At 41.1% G+C, this 17,259-nt stretch overlaps 1 protein-coding gene across 1 annotated transcript in view; it reads right to left on the bottom strand.

Moving 5' to 3' along the window:
* LOC124616382 (neural-cadherin-like) overlaps positions 1-17,259 on the bottom strand; it is a 312,303-nt gene that overhangs the window by 148,904 nt on the left and 146,140 nt on the right. The window contains exons 13-14 of the mRNA XM_047144688.1: positions 15,245-15,450; positions 6,884-7,026 (exon numbers count right to left, since the gene is read on the bottom strand). Coding sequence (XP_047000644.1) covers positions 6,884-7,026; positions 15,245-15,450 — 349 coding nt within the window. The remainder of the gene's footprint in view (positions 1-6,883; positions 7,027-15,244; positions 15,451-17,259) is intronic.

Here is a 17,259-nt window from a genome sequence, read left to right as displayed (position 1 = left end):
AGAAACTTAACATCAGGATTGATGATCACAAAGTAGTTGAATTTAAGAAATTCTACTACCTAGGCAACAAAATAATCAAGACAGAACAAGGAGGACATCAAGAGGAGACTAGCACTGGCAAAAAGAGCATTCCTGGCCAAGAGAAGTCAACTAGTATCAAATGTAGGCCTCAATTTGAAGAAGGAATTTCTGAGAATGCACACTTGGAGCACGCCATTGTATGGTAGTGAAACATGGACTGTGGGAAAACTGAAACAGAAGATAATCGAAGCATTTGAGATGTGGTGCTACAGATGAATGTTCAAAATTAAGTGGACTGATAAAGTAAGGAATGAGGGGGTTCTGCACAGAATTGGAGAGGAAACGAGTATGGGGAAAACATTGACAAGGATGATAAGGTATCTCGTAAGACATCAGGGAATGACTTTCATGGTGCCACCAGAGGGAGCTGTAGAGGGCAAAACTATAGAGGAAGACAGACCTTGGAATACCTCCAGCAAATAATTGAGGACATAGGTTGCAACTGATACTCTGAGATGCAGAGGTTGGCACAGGAGAGGAATTTGTGGTGGATTGCATCATACCAATCAGAAGTATGATGACTCAAAAAAAATCATCAAATACATATTTGAACCACCTCCTTAATCAAATGTTTGGCATCACTACATTCAGTGCAGCAGGACCTGGATACAAAAGTGGTGGGGAAGGAGGTCCAGAACAGAATCAATCCACTATGTCTCATGAAGTCAAATGAGGAACTGCCTGAATAAAGAAACAGTGGCATCATCAGGATACATCTACTGGCATTAACAGCTGGAAGGGCCGGAAACATGCCTATCAGGTGCGAGTTTGCCACTCAAAACAAGACTAAGGCCTAGTCTGTGGTGTTGAAGTAATGTTTATGTTGTCAGCCACATATTTTGAAAGTTAACCAATTTCTATAACCTGACATTGTAACTGTCTGTTATTTTGCCGTTTTAGAGCGTGCATAGTAAAATAAGCCTTCACATCTTTTCAAATAATTATACACTGATCAGCCAGAACATTATGACCACTGACCTATTATCGATACAAACCCATCCTGGTGATAGCAGCATAATCTGCGGAGGAATGCACTGTGCATGTAGTATCAGTGAGCATGCTATCAGTGTGTAGAATGGGGAAGGTGCACGCAATCTATTTGAGTTTGACTGGGGGCAAAATATGATGGTCCTGAGACCTGGCAAGAGTATTTGGCAGACTTCATAACTTGTCGGTGTTCAAGGAGTGCTGTGGTGACTGTCTTCAACAGGCGGTGAAACCAAGGTGAAAAACCATGTCCAGATGTCATGGGTTTGGGCACATGACCACTGGAACTGGACATTGGCACAGTAGCAGAGCATATCATGGTCTGATGAATCCCAACATCTTCTTCATCAAGCCAATGGGAGAGTGCCAATCGATTGTCTTCCAGTGAAACAGCTCGTTGACCCCTGTACTGTGGGACAGAGATAACCTGGCAGCAGCTCCATTGTGCTCTGGGGAACATCCATATGGGCATCCATGGATCCAGTGGAGCTCGTGCAAGCACCATGATGCCCAAGGAGTATGGTATACTAGTTGCAGACCACGCACATACACTCCTTCATGACGATCACTTTTCCCAAAGGCAGCAGGATATTTCAGCAAGATAACGTGCCATGTCACAAGGCCAGGAGTGTAATAGAGTGGTCCAAGGAACATAGTGGTGAATTCCAATTGATGTGCTCACCCCCTAACTCAACAGATCTGAATCCAATGGAACATGTCTGCAATGTGATTGAATGTGGCATCCCAGAATTTACAAGAATGAGGTCGACTTGTGTATGCAGATGTGGTGCTAACTTCCTCCAGCCACACAGGAAGGTCTCACAGCTTCCATGCCATGACAAGTCACTGCTGTTATCCATGCTAAAGGTGGACATAATAGCTGTTAGGTAGATAGGCATAATGTTCTGGCTGATCAGTGTACAGCTTTCCCATATGTTAAGCTGATATATTTGCACCTCTATGCAAACGCACAGTCTTGAGAATCAGCCTTACAAGAAGAATTTTCAAAGCACACCAGTGTGTTTCCACATATAATCAGTTATTTTGTACAAGTAATGACATAATTATCTGTTTTTGCTTTCAATCATTTCTACAGAAAATTGGGATTCTTGTGAGAAACAATGACTGTTTTCCCCTGCTCTCAATCTCTGCTTATCATTGTCTTCAACTTACCACACATGACATCCTCCTGTTCACATACCATCCCATTGTCTTGCACCCACATAATACTTTCTCTACTCTTCACTCCCCTACTAGATCCCTTATAGGAATCTTTTCTTATATATCTTCCTTTTCTAGTCTGGATCCTATAACTTGCCACTGTACTCTCCCTTTCCTCTCAACAACATCTCTCCTAAACTTCTCTCTCTCTCTCTTTCTCTCTCTCTCTCTCTCTGTGTGTGTGTGTGTGTGTGTGTGTGAGAGAGAGAGAGAGAGAGAGAGAGAGAGAGAGAGAGAGAGAGAGGGAGGGGGGTTGAGGGAGAGGCGGGAGGGGGGGGGGTGAGGGAGAGGTGAGTGAGAGAGAGAGGGGGGTTGAGGGAGAGGTGGGGGGGGTGGGGGAGAGGTGAGTGAGAGAGAGGGGGGTTGAGGGAGAGGTGGGGGGGTGAAGGAGAGGTGGGAGGGTGGGAGGGAGGGAGGGAAGGGGGGGAGAGAGAGAGAGAGAGAGAGAGAGAGAGAGAGAGAGAGATCTTGTCCACACTTAAGTGTTTTGCATATGAATCATTTTGTTAGTATTCTAAATTATGTAGATAATTTAAAGGATAAATCAGAAAAGAATGGTGATTTTTTCCCTCATTTGGAATATATAATAGCAGAAAACTGCATGGCAGCAAAATGTGGACAATAAACAGTTAGTATAAGAAGAGAATATAAATTTCTGAGATATAGTGCAACAGGTGAATACTGAAGATTAGATGTATAGATAGGGTAACTAATGAAGTGGTACTGAATCGAACTGGCAAAAGAAGAATTTTGTGGCAGAATTTGACATGACACATCCTCAGACATCAAAGAATCATCAATTTGGTAATGGAGGAATGTCTATGGGATAATTACTTTAGAGGAAGACTTAGGTTTGACTACAGTAAGCAGGTTAAAACTGATGTAGGCTGAAGTAGTTGGATAAATAATGAAATTATTTTGCAATGGGATGTATGTGTCTATGAGATCATACCTTTGTTTCATATAACTGCTATGACGGCTTATTAAATGTTACAGCAGTCCCAGCCACATCGTGAAAGGATTCTTCCACAATAAATAACATTTTGCTGATTAAAACCAGTTAAAAGAGAGTTGGATTTTGATGTACTACATGCAACTGAGCAAATGAAATCATGATTTTTATTATTTTTGCCATTGTACTGGAAGATGACAGAACAACTACAGATATTGCAGCAAAATCACTAACATTTTCCATAAGCAAGGCAGTTCATATCCAACACATATACACAGGAGGTAACTGCCAAGATTACTAAACCCAGAACAAAAGCAAAGAAAATGGAGACTTGGTCAAAATCATTTTTAGTGCAGCATAGGGAAGCCTATCACAGTTCGATCATTCCAAATTTGAAAGTGAAATAAAGCAATAAAGCAAGTGTAGCCTGGTAATCATTCAGTTTTCAGATAGTAAAGAAAGTTGCTTGGCCAGTAGGAGACAATGGTGATTCGCATCTCCAATTGATACGATTCATCAATACATGCTTGCTCACTTACAATGGCTACTATAGCCATCATAGTTATCTAAAACCCATATATGTAAATTATACTGGATTCCAAGCTGAGTACTTTGAGGTACAAATCTAGTGGTCTACATAGACTTTTACGATTTATGAGGGGGACCAAAAAGAAAATTGGAATAACATTGCCTTGGGCGGAGCTTGTGTACTACGCATTTCTGCCACTATGTATGTATAGCACAAGTCATTATCAGTTCAGTGCCACCTGTGTTGTCAATCTGACTTGTTCCGTTCATCTGCAGTGATTCTATTTGCTAGTACTGCTTTGTTCTTGTTTTGTCTTTTATGATGACAAATTTAATTGAACAACGTGCGACTGTGAAATTTTGTTTACTACTTGGTGCTTTTAATATCAAAAATGATGCTAAGAGAAAAACTCAAGTGTACAAGTGGTTTGCTCAATTTAAAAATGTTGACATGTTGATTGATGACAAACCTCGTTCTGGACATCCATTACCTGCCAGAAACAATAAAAATATTTAAAAAATTCAAGAGCTTGTGCTCACATACTGTCAACAGATAACTGATCAACAGTCAGAGATTAGTGGATTATCTTGGAGCTCAGTTCAGTGATTTGTGGCAGACTGGAGACTTGTCCTTCCACCTTGACAATGCACCTGCAGGCACAGCCATCTCTGTTAGACAGTTCTTAGCTAAAAGTGGCATGGTTCCACTGCCCACACATCTTAATCACCTATCCTGGCTCTGCGCAAATTTTTCTTGTTTTCACACATGAAAAGGGGCATGAAAAAACACCAATTTCACAACATGTTTCAAACTGTGGAAGCACCAGTGGGGCAAATGTTTTAGTTGTAATAGACAGTAGTATTTTGAAAGGGATAAAGTTGTTTTGTAAACAATATGAAAATATATAGCACTTAAAAATACACTCCTGAAAATTGAAATAAGAACACCGTGAATTCATTGTCCCAGGAAGGGGAAACTTTATTGACACATTCCTGGGGTCAGATACATCACATGATCACACTGACAGAACCACAGGCACATATACACAGGCAACAGAGCATGCACAATGTCGGCACTAGTACAGTGTATATCCACCTTTCGCAGCAATGCAGGCTGCTATTCTCCCATGGAGACGATCGTAGAGATGCTGGATGTAGTCCTGTGGAACGGCTTGCCATGCCATTTCCACCTGGCGCCTCAGTTGGACCAGCGTTCGTGCTGGACGTGCAGACCGCGTGAGACGACGCTTCATCCAGTCCCAAACATGCTCAATGGGGGACAGATCCGGAGATCTTGCTGGCCAGGGTAGTTGACTTACACCTTCTAGAGCACGTTGGGTGGCACGGGATACATGCGGACGTGCATTGTCCTGTTGGAACAGCAAGTTCCCTTGCCGGTCTGGGAATGGTAGAACGATGGGTTCGATGACGGTTTGGATGTACCGTGCACTATTCAGTGTCCCCTCGACGATCACCAGTGGTGTACGGCCAGTGTAGGAGATCGCTCCCCACACCATGATGCCGGGTGTAGGCCCTGTGTGCCTCGGTCGTATGCAGTCCTGATTGTGGCGCTCACCTGCACGGCGCCAAACACGCATACGACCATCATTGGCACCAAGGCAGAAGCGACTCTCATCGCTGAAGACGACACGTCTCCATTCGTCCCTCCATTCACGCCTGTCGCGACACCACTGGAGGCGGGCTGCACGATGTTGGGGCGTGAGCGGAAGACAGCCTAACGGTGTGCGGGACCGTAGCCCAGCTTCATGGAGACGGTTGCGAATGGTCCTCGCCGATACCCCAGAAGCAACAGTGTCCCTAATTTGCTGGGAAGTGGCGGTGCGGTCCCCTACGGCACTGCGTAGGATCCTACGGTCTTGGCGTGCATCCGTGCGTCGCTGCGGTCCGGTCCCAGGTCGACGGGCACGTGCACCTTCCGCCGACCACTGGCGACAACATCGATGTACTGTGGAGACCTCACGCCCCACGTGTTGAGCAATTCGGCGGTACGTCCACCCGGTCTCCCGCATGCCCACTATACGGCCTCGCTCAAAGTCCGTCAACTGCACATACAGTTCACGTCCACGCTGTCGCGGCATGCTACCAGTGTTAAAGACTGCGATGGAGCTCCGTATGCCACGGCAAACTGGCTGACACTGACGGCGGCGGTGCACAAATGCTGCGCAGCTAGCGCCATTCGACGGCCAACACCGCGGTTCCTGGTGTGTCCGCTGTGCCGTGCGTGTGATCATTGCTTGTACAGCCCTCTCGCAGTGTCCGGAGCAAGTATGGTGGGTCTGACACACCGGTGTCAATGTGTTCTTTTTTCCATTTCCAGGAGTGTATTTTAATTTATTTTATTTTATTTTTTATTTTTTTTATACTCCCTCATATTGACTTAAGCACAGCACACACTTATAACAACAATTTAAGCTCAAACTTTCACTTTGAGCCTAGTGGTCTAATGGTGAAGTGCATGCCGTTATTTAATTGTAGCAACTTTCAAAGTGACAGCCGATAGTCTCAATGCATGCATCACAACAGCACATAAAATTCTGTCACTCTCTTTCAAATACTCAAATTGTTTATTGAAAAATGAAGTGTTTGTTAGGATCTTATCATCACTAATGACTTCACATAAAATCTGCATTGTGAGATTTAGTAACTGTACTGGAGACTGTATCAGGTTTGAACGTCCATCCCAAATGCATTAGGAAATGCTTCATCAGCATTACAAACAGTGAGATGTTAAATGCTTTCGTTTTGGTAAGACTTCTATCTAATTGCTGACTAAAAGAAACATTGAATTTGTGATGCACCCATGATATATCCTAGATATTATCCCTTATGGGTTTATTTTCACTTGTCTGAAGCTGAAGGTCTATGGTAATTAATTTTTAAATCATGAAGGCTTGTCACTGAAAGAGTAGCAACCAGTTCAAAAGCCAATGTGGGAAGATGTGTTTTTGATACTTATGGGTGTGGAATAATTATATATTCTTTTTCTATTTGGAATGCAACAATTTTGAGTTTAGGTTTCAAAATACTATATTTTCAGCATCTAGCAACACAATGAATGGAAAATGAAGTAAATAAATAATTATTTTAACATACTTCTGTGTCCCAGAAAATGTCGATCCTGTGCCATTCTTCATCATTTAACTCTTTTCTTGTTATTATTTTGAGCTCTAATGTGCCAGAGCCGAAGTCAACCAGAAGTCTTGGCATCCCATCTACCAATTCAAGTGATATAAAATCTGTAAGAGAAATATGTAAACTACTAGTTGAGACTGTCGTCAGACATGCAAAGACATATTTCATAACATTCTCAAACACAACTTCCTCATTAGAAACAAGGGCCAGTAAGACACAACAGAGATGTGATCTGCCTCTAATGTGAATAACTGATCTTGCCATCTATTCAAAAAACATGTTTGCAGGTATCTTCATGCTTGACAGATGTGGAATATGGTAACAACTATTATAAATGTATTTATAAACAGCAATAGCAAATAAATATAATTAGTACTGGTCCATTTATGTCTTTAATAAAGGGCTTTAGCTGATGCCTTGATGATATTAAACAGGCGGTAATTCATTACTTTTCTAGTTACATTATTTAGCTTACATTTACCATATCTGCCAACCTGTACTTCCTATTTTTCTAAATATATCAATGATATCATGATAATAGGTGACTTCAGTTGTGTTAATAAATCATGCTGACTTTCACATTTGACATGGTTTCTGTTACAGATAGTACAATCTGTACAAGGTCTAATCATAAAAGAATCAATTAAGAATCAGTGATACGACTTTGTAAGCTTTCTCAGCAGAATAATTTGTGAGACTCTCCTTTGTTTGACAAGACTCAGCAGCAGCAGTGCCTCACTTGAAGATAATAGCCTAATGGATCACTGAGATATTGTGTCAAATCGATTTGAAAATGTGGTTGTAAAAATGAGAAGAGTATCACAAGAATAATTGATCTTTGTTACAGAGAACGCTGAACTCCCTTTGCTTCTCTACTTTTATGTAAACTTTGCAGAAGGTGCTTTTAGTCATTAAGTAATAATTTGTATGGAACACACATAAGCAGTAAGGAAACGGTTTCATTACAACACACAGGAAAACTAAACATAACAATGAACAATAATGAATTTAAAATATTAACAAATTCAAACTTCAGTCCTCACAAACTTGAAGTACAATTCAAGATTCTGTTAAAGGCTATTTTTTATGACTGGTTTGATGTGACCAGCCACAAATTCCTGTGCCAACCTCTTCATATCAAGGGTAGCACTTTCAACCTACATCCTCAGGTACTTGTTATATGTATTCCAATCTCTGTCTTCCCCTACAGTTTTTACCCTCTATAGCCCCCTCTTCTACCATGGAAGTTATTTCTTGATGTCTTCAAAAATGTCCTGTGATCCTGTCCCTTCATCTTGTCAGTGTTTTCCAGATTTTCCTTCCTACACTAATTCTGCAGAGACTCTCCAAATTTCTTAACTTATCAGTCACCTGATTTTCAACATTCTTCTGCAGAACCACATCTCAAATGCTTCAATTTCTGTTCTGGTTTTTGCACTGTCCATGATTTATTACCATATAATTAAATTTCTCCACAAAAAAGAGCCCTATGTTTGATACTAGTAGACTTTTTGTGGCTAGAAATGCCCGCTCTGGCAGTTCTAGTCTGCTCTTTATGACCACCTTGTTGTCTGTCTTGGGGTAGTTTGCTTCCATGGTAAAACAACTTCTTAACTTCATCTACTTTGTGACCTCCAAGTTTGTTGTTCAGTTACTCAGTATCCTCATTTCTGTTGCTTCTTATTATATTCATTTTTCTCAGTCCATATTCTGTATCCATTAGATTGTTCATTCCAGTCAGCAGATCCTGCAATTCTTCTTCACATCCCCTGAGGATAGCAATAATATCATCAGTGAATCATATCATTAATATCCTTTCACCCTTAATTTTAATCCTACTCTTGAACCTTTCATCTATTTCCATCATTACTTGTTCAATGTACAGATTGAACAGTAGGGGTGAAAGATTACATCTCTGTCTTACACCCTTTTTAACCTCACTTTGTTCTTGATCTTCCAACTTTATTGTCCCCTTTTGGTTCTCCCACATGTTATAGATTACCTGCCATTCTCTATAGCTTACTCCTATTTTTCTCCAAATTTTGAATGTGTTACACTATTTTACATAACTCTTTTTCCTGGTCAACAAACCCTGTTACCTTCTCTTAATTTTTCTTCTGTCTTGCTTCCATTATCAACAGCAAAATCAGGACTGTCTCTCTGGTGTGTTTACCTTTCACCGCGAGTGATGCTTTTTAAATCCATATAGCAGAGATGCTGAGTCGCAGATAGGCACAACAAAAAGACTCTCACAATTAAAGTTTTCAGCCATTAAGGCCTTCATCAACAATAGCTACACACACACACACACACACACATACGGAAAACATTTAGGATTATAAACAGACACACCACTGAAACCTTTAATCAGCGATTACAGCTTGTGGACTGGTCTCCTGTATATGCTACAGTTGATGTTAATTCAAAATTTAACATATTTATCGAAGAAGTTACAAGCCTTTTCAAAGAAGCATTTCCTAAAAAATCTGTGAGAGAAAACCTGTTCAAGTCTGGAAACAAGCCTTGGATTACTAAAGGCGTCAAAATCTCTTGTAAAACAACAAGAGAACTATATGCTGCAGCCAGGAGTTCAAATGATAACAGTAGGATTACACACTATAAAATCTACAATAAAGTTCTGAATAAGACCATTCAGGCAGCAAAGAACATGTGCTTGAAGACAGAAATTGACAACTCGAGCAATAAAATAAAAACTATCAGGAAATTAGTAAAGAAGGAAACGGGGATAAATGCAGTTTGTAGATAAAATATCCAACTCAAAAGTGAGGGTAATCTTGTTAGCGATCCAAAAACAGTTGCAGACACATTCAACAACAATTTTTTAACAGTAACAGAAAAAATAGGTTTACAAGGGTCCATGAAGCAAGCCATCAATCTTTTGAAAGCTATAGTACATGGTTCAGTACAACACAGTCACTGTTCAAGAAATTGAAAGATTTATTAAATCCCTGAAAAGTAAAAACTCTGCTGGAATTCACAACATTTATAACAAATTATTAAAATACTGCTCCAGCCATGTAAGTAAAGTCCTTTGCCACATTTTTGATGCGTCACTTAAGCAAGGAATAGTTCCTGAGAGGCTTAAGTATGCAGTTGTAAAACCGGTGTATAAGAAGGGGGATAAGACAGATACTGCTAACTATAGGCCAGTATCACTACTGACAAGCTTTTCAAAGGTTTTAGAGAAACTAATGCATGTCAGGATAGTTAAGCATCTCAGTGAATATCTTCAGCAAAAGTCAGTTTGGATTTCAGAAAGGTTTGTCAACAGAAGATGCAATATTTGCATTTACTGGAAAACTCTTGGAATCTATCAACAAAAAACTGAAAGTGATTGGCATATTTTGTGACCTAACATAAGCATTTGACTCTGTAAATCACCAAATTCTTTTAGAAAAAGCTGCACATCTCAGTATAAGTGGTACAGCAGGGCAATGGCTTGACTCACATCTGTCAAACAGGAAACAAAAAGTTGTAGTAGATAGTCAAGATGGTGCCCCATTATCTTCAGAATGGGGTACCATCACATGTGGAGAGCCGCAGGGCTCAGTTATGGGCCCCCTACTTTTTATTATATTTATAAATGATCTCCCTCTCTGTACGGAATATTATAGATTCACTATTTTCGCTGATGACACTACACTACTTATTGATAATTCAAGTAGATAAACTTGAGGTAACAGCAAATAAGGTTTTAAATGAAATGGCGAACTGGTTTAACATTAATGGTCTTTCTTTTTTAAATTACTGTAAAACAAACTACATTCAGTTCCAAACAAAATCCAAAGATGAGGAAATAGTAGTAAAACTAGGTGAGCAGACAATAACCAGGGTAGATTCCTCAAAATATCTAGGCTTGCATATTGATATCAAACTGCATTGGTCAAACCACATTCTGGATCTATGCAAAAGACTAAGTTCAGTGACATATGCACTGTGCATTGCTTCTTCTTATAGAAATACGGAAACCATTAAGTCAGCATATTATGGTTACTTTCATGCAATTATGGCATTTGGAATTATATTTTGGGGAAATCAGCCACTGGCTAAAAAAGTACTGTGTGTACAGAAAAGAGCCATAAGGATCATTTGTGGAGTCCATCCTACAGCCACATGCAGGAATCTTTTTAAGAAGCTTGAAATACTTACATCCACTGCGCAATATATATTCTCTTTGATGTGCTCCATAAGGAAAGAAAAATCCATCTTTAAGCTGAACAGTGCATATCACAGTCACAATACTAGAAGGAAACATGATATCCACTATGAACAGCCAAATCTGAATATGGTGCAGAAACGAGTCCATTTCAGTGGCTGTAAGATTTTTAATGCCCTCTCTTCAAGAATTAAGTGTTTGGTAGATGATGATCTCTTGTTTAAAAAAACCTTAAGGCAGTTCCTATTGCAAGGATCATTTTATACAATAGAAGAGTTCCTGAACTACCATGTTTAACATTTCTTGTATTGTAAATCGCAAATGTATGCCTAAATTTGTATTTTTAATACCGAATATTTTTAATGTAAACATACACTTATGGAAATTGAAATAAGAACACCGTGAATTCATTGTCCCAGGAAGGGGAAACTTTATTGACACATTCCTGGGGTCAGATACATCACATGATCACACTGACAGAACCACAGGCACATAGACACAGGCAACAGAGCATGCACAATGTCGGCACTAGTACAGTGTATATCCACCTTTCGCAGCAATGCAGGCTGCTATTCTCCCATGGAGACGATCGTAGAGATGCTGGATGTAGTCCTGTGGAACGGCTTGCCATGCCATTTCCACCTGGCGCCTCAGTTGGACCTGCGTTCGTGCTGGACGTGCAGACCGCGTGAGACGCCGCTTCATCCAGTCCCAAACATGCTCAATGGGGGACAGATCCGGAGATCTTGCTGGCCAGGGTAGTTGACTTACACCTTCTAGAGTACGTTGGGTGGCACGGGATACATGCGGACGAGCATTGTCCTGTTGGAACAGCAAGTTCCCTTGCCGGTCTAGGAATGGTAGAACGATGGGTTCGATGACGGTTTGGATGTACCGTGCACTATTCAGTGTCCCCTCGACGATCACCAGTGGCGTACGGCCAGTGTAGGAGATCGCTCCCCACACCATGATGCCGGGTGTTGGCCCTGTGTGCCTCGGTCGTATGCAGTCCTGATTGTGGCGCTCACCTGCACGGCGCCAAACACGCATACGACCATCATTGGCATCAAGGCAGAAGCGACTCTCATCGCTGAAGACGACACGTCTCCATTCGTCCCTCCATTCACGCCTGTCGCGACACCACTGGAGGCGGGCTGCACGATGTTGGGGCCTGAGCGGAAGACGGCCTAACGGTGTGCGGGACCGTAGCCCAGCTTCATGGAGACGGTTGCGAATGGTCCTCGCCGATACCCCAGGAGCAACAGTGTCTCTAATTTGCTGGGAAGTGGCGGTGCGGTCCCCTACGGCACTGCGTAGGATCCTACGGTTTTGGCGTGCATCCGTGCGTCGCTGCGGTCCGGTCCCAGGTCGACGGGCACGTGCACCTTCCGCCGACCACTGGCGACAACATCGATGTACTGTGGAGACCTCACGCCCCACGTGTTGAGCAATTCGGCGGTACGTCCACCCGGCCTCCCGCATGCCCACTATACGCCCTCGCTCAAAGTCCGTCAACTGCACATACGGTTCACGTCCACGCTGTCGTGGCATGCTACCAGTGTTAAAGACTGCGATGGAGCTCCGTATGCCACGGCAAACTGGCTGACACTGACGGCGGCGGTGCACAAATGCTGCGCAGCTAGCGCCATTCGACGGCCAACACCGCGGTTCCTGGTGTGTCCGCTGTGCCGTGCGTGTGATCACTGCTTGTACAGCCCTCTCGCAGTGTCCGGAGCAAGTATGGTGGGTCTGACACACCGGTGTCAATGTGTTCTTTTTTCCATTTCCAGGAGTGTATATTTTGCAATATTTATTTCTCTGTAACACTTATTATTTTGTAATCATTATCTATCTCTAAAATGTATTTTTTGTAGTGGGACCTAAGTTACTGTTTACTGTTTTTGTTTTGTAATATCTATCTATCTCTAAAATGTATTTTTTGTAGTGGGACCTAAGTTACTGTTTACTGTTTTCGTTTTGTTTTATGTATTACCATAAATTCTGGCCGAAAGCTTGTAAAATTGACATGTTCCATATCCTGTGATAGTGCCATAACAGGAACAAGAGATAAAACACAAACGCAACTTACACATACAACTGCAGCCTCAGGCAAGAGTGCAGTCTCAGGCAAGACTGCAGTCTCAGGCAAGACTGCAGTCGTGTGTGTGAGTTGTATTTTCATGAGTGTTGTCTTTGTGTGTGTGTGTATTGTTGACAAAGGCCTTAATGACCAAAAGCTTTAATTGATGAGTCTTTTTGTTGTGTCTATCTGCCGCTCAGCATCTCTGCTATATGGTGCGTAGTAACGTTCCTTCTCATAATATTGTTACATTCCATCCTGGATTTTACATTGTTTGATTTTTAAATCCATGCTGACTTGTGTACAGACACTTTTCTGTCTCAAGGAAATTTTTTATATTTGAACTCAGAATGCACTCGAGAATCCCAAGGCAACCAATGTTAAGGATATTGGACTTATGCATGTTCATTCTTTTAACCTTTCTTACATACAGGATTCACTTGTATTTTTTTCCAGTTGCTTGAGACTTTGTCCTGGGTGAGAGATTCATGACAAATGCAAAATAAGTAAGGGGCCAATGCCACACAGTATTCTCTGTGAAACTGAACTGGGATTCTGTCTGGACCCGTGTACTTATTTGTTTTCAACTCTTTCAGTTGCTTCTCCAAGCCAGTGATGCCTGTTTCCTTGTCCTCAATGTGAAAGTCTGTGCAAAAGTCAAATGATGATATTTTGAACAGTTCTCCTGAGTGAATGATATTTTAAACGTGAAATTTCCCATATGGAGGGTGAGTCATTTGTTGCCAGCAACATCATGTGATAATATCTTGTTTCCATTAAACAACATGAGAATAAGCACAGTTATGAACCAATAAAGGAAAAACAACCTTTACTGAGGTTACCATGTCTTTTGCTGGATTGCTCAACACAGTTTAATTCATGTCTTAGAATACGTTTCATTGTCAGATCTTCAGAGCTAAAATTGTTCATTTCAATTTTAATGCAATTCTGGTGTTAAAGGAATCAGACCCATTTCAACTCCAGTGACAGTTCACCTGAAAAGTTCATTACTGTGCCCAGTCAAGGAAATTCAAAGCACTGACTACACCAATGGTTTTGCGTGCCTTTTCAGCTGAATTGTCACATTTCCAGGGCCCTATGTATGAAAATTTCCAGTATTTATCATGTTCTGTGATAAGTTCATAAATAACACTTCTTGAACTGAATGAAACTCATTATTTTCTTGAACATCTACATCAGCGTTCTATACAAATTCTTCTGTGGTGACATTTTGTCTTCCTCAGGAAAATTAGTATAACCCTCTTTAAATGCTCTTGCATGCCCACTAACTGGCAGTAGGCACCCATGGGTACATGTGGGGAGGGATGGACAAACAACTGACTGTGGGCAGTTAGGCAGCTGTGCTGGAGCCTATGCAATGGTTTTGCACTGGCCGAGTGAACATGGGCATGGGCGCTGGTTTGCGCACACACAAAATGTATGTGATATAACTACTTGGCATGGACTCTATACCAGTTCTCATGCTCCTGTGCCATCTAAGGGGCACTTGGAAGTGTCTGCACCCTATATGGTAGTGTTGTAATAGCCTGCTCCTACTCTTTTTCTTACCGTTCCACTGATCACTGTGCCACTGAATCTTGACAGCTTTCACGTCCTTTCCACACAACAGTACTGCACATATTTTCCATTAACTGAGGCAATTCAAATTAGCACAAACAAATGAAAACTAGAGAAAATAATTCCTTCAGTCAGTATCAAATAACAGAAGGTACTCAGTAGACAAGCACAGACTGCTGGCTACAGTAATCATATTTAAAAATGGCACCTACATAAAAATATGCTTCATAGATATTCACATTCTGCTTCAAATTGTGAAGCTCTTAGCTATCTTGTGACTGATTCATGATGAAATTTTACATCAAGATTTTTTAAAATTGAAAATTCACTTGTTAAATTACTTTTAAAACAGTAACATGAGTTATACTATTGTACTTTTTATTACTTTAAAGCATGATATGTTGCTGCAAAAATTTTATGGATTTTTTTTTCAAGTTAGTCTACTTTGATACATTTAAATACTACTTTTAGTGGAAACTTACTTTACCTGAAAGCAGTGTTTCATTTCCATCTGGAGAAGTTAATGGGCCATTATACAATAATAACCCTGCCTTATATTTTGTTCTAAATTCCAAACTAAGATGTGAACTGCCACACACTTCAAGAGCAGGATACCATGCCCAACTGTTTCCTTGGAAATTGCGAGATGTCTGCTGACATCGTGGACCATTAAATTCACTAGAGCAGGAGCACCTGCATAAAAAATGTAGTTGCTAAATACCAGTTACTAACTTAGATGAACTATTCATTTAAAGGTGTAATCATGACACACTGACAAGAACTTCTTCAAAGAAAGGCAGTGTATAAAACTTTTACCAACACTCCAAACACATATACAATGTGACTGGATAGATAAATACATCTTCTCACCAAGCGGCGGCAGAGGAACACACACACACACACACACACACACACACACACACACACACACACACAGTTTTAGCTTACGCGAGCTTTCAGAGCCAATGGCCCCTTCTTCTAGCAGAAGAGTTGAAGGGAAAGGAAGCAGAGGGGGGCACGGGGACTGCGAAAAGTAGACAGGTCAGAAAATGAAAATTATAGAAACTAAAATGGAGTGAAGAAATGAGTGGTTACTGTTAATAAATGCTGAGATGGAAGTAATTAATGCATATTAAGGCCAGGTGGGTGGTGAGAACCAAGGACATGTTGCAACACTAGTTCCCGCTTTCAGAGTTCTGAGAAACAGGTGTCTGGAGGAAGAATCCGGATGGTGTATCTGGTGAAGCAGGCACTGAGGTCAGAATTGTCATGTTGTAGAGCATGCTCTGCAACAGGATATTGTGTGTTAATGGTACACATGCTCTGCCTATGCCCATTCATCCTAACAGATTACTAGGTGGTAGTCAAGACAATGTAAAAGGATGAATAGTATTTATGTAACAGCTGATATGTGATGTGTCGTTTCACAGGTGGTTCTCTGTTTGATAGTATATGTTTTCCAGTTACAGGGCTGGTATACACATATACAGATGTACACAAAAACTGGATTAGTTCTATATCAGTATAGAGGATGAAACAGTGCAAGATAGAAGGCATAATGAGATACTTCATTAGAATGAAGCTTACCATATGGTATACTTTTGCATTGAAATTAGGAGCATCACATTAACTGAAACTTGAGATGATGTTTCTTTTACAGTTTAACATGTTACTTGATTAATACAGAGGCTGAGTGGACAATGAGATCATCTGTCATGGTTGCGTTGAACATTTCTGTTGTGTTCTGTAGTACGGAGCTTTGAGACGTATCGATATGACTGTCCAAAGTACTGCATCGCATATTTGCATTTAATACAGCAAACGACTAGTTGAACAGTCCTGGATGGTCTGGTTGAACCAAGCATGTCCTTAATTTTCCAGGTTGCATGGAGAATGGTATTTATTTGATGTTTGTCCATTATTTTCATGATCATGCCCATTGGCAGTCCCGCGTATGGCAGGAATGGCACACATTATGTTGTTCTTCTTCTAGTTTCTCCTGCCTTCTCTTATCTGACTTTAAGGCACATCTTACTTCTATCTCATTGTAACCATTTTTGGTAAAAGTTTCCTGCAGATGCTGTAAGTCATTCGGAAAACTCTTTCTGTTGCAGATGGCCCTGGCACTTTTATATACTATGGTGGTTAGTACCAAGTCGTGTTTAGATGGATGAAGGCGACTCCAAGCATTAAGGTAAATGTCCATGTGCATCTTCTTACTGCAGACCAAGTGTCCCACCTTGGAGCCCAAATGTCTCTTGATCAAAATTTCCAAGAAGGGTAGGTGTACATTCTCTTCTACCTCCACAGTGAACTTGATCCTGCCATGAATGTCACTGAGATGACATAGGAACTCCTGCAGGTTTTCTGTGCTATGTGTCCACACCACAAATGTGTCATCTATGTATCTGTAGAATGCATTCGACTTCAGGTGGACACTATTCAGTGCTACATCTTCGAACTGTTTCAGGTATAGATTACTCACATGCAGACCTAAGGGGT

Source organism: Schistocerca americana, chromosome 5, assembly GCF_021461395.2.
Source record: "Schistocerca americana isolate TAMUIC-IGC-003095 chromosome 5, iqSchAmer2.1, whole genome shotgun sequence".
Taxonomy (NCBI): domain Eukaryota; kingdom Metazoa; phylum Arthropoda; class Insecta; order Orthoptera; family Acrididae; genus Schistocerca; species Schistocerca americana.
This window is presented reverse-complemented; position numbering and strand designations above follow the sequence as displayed.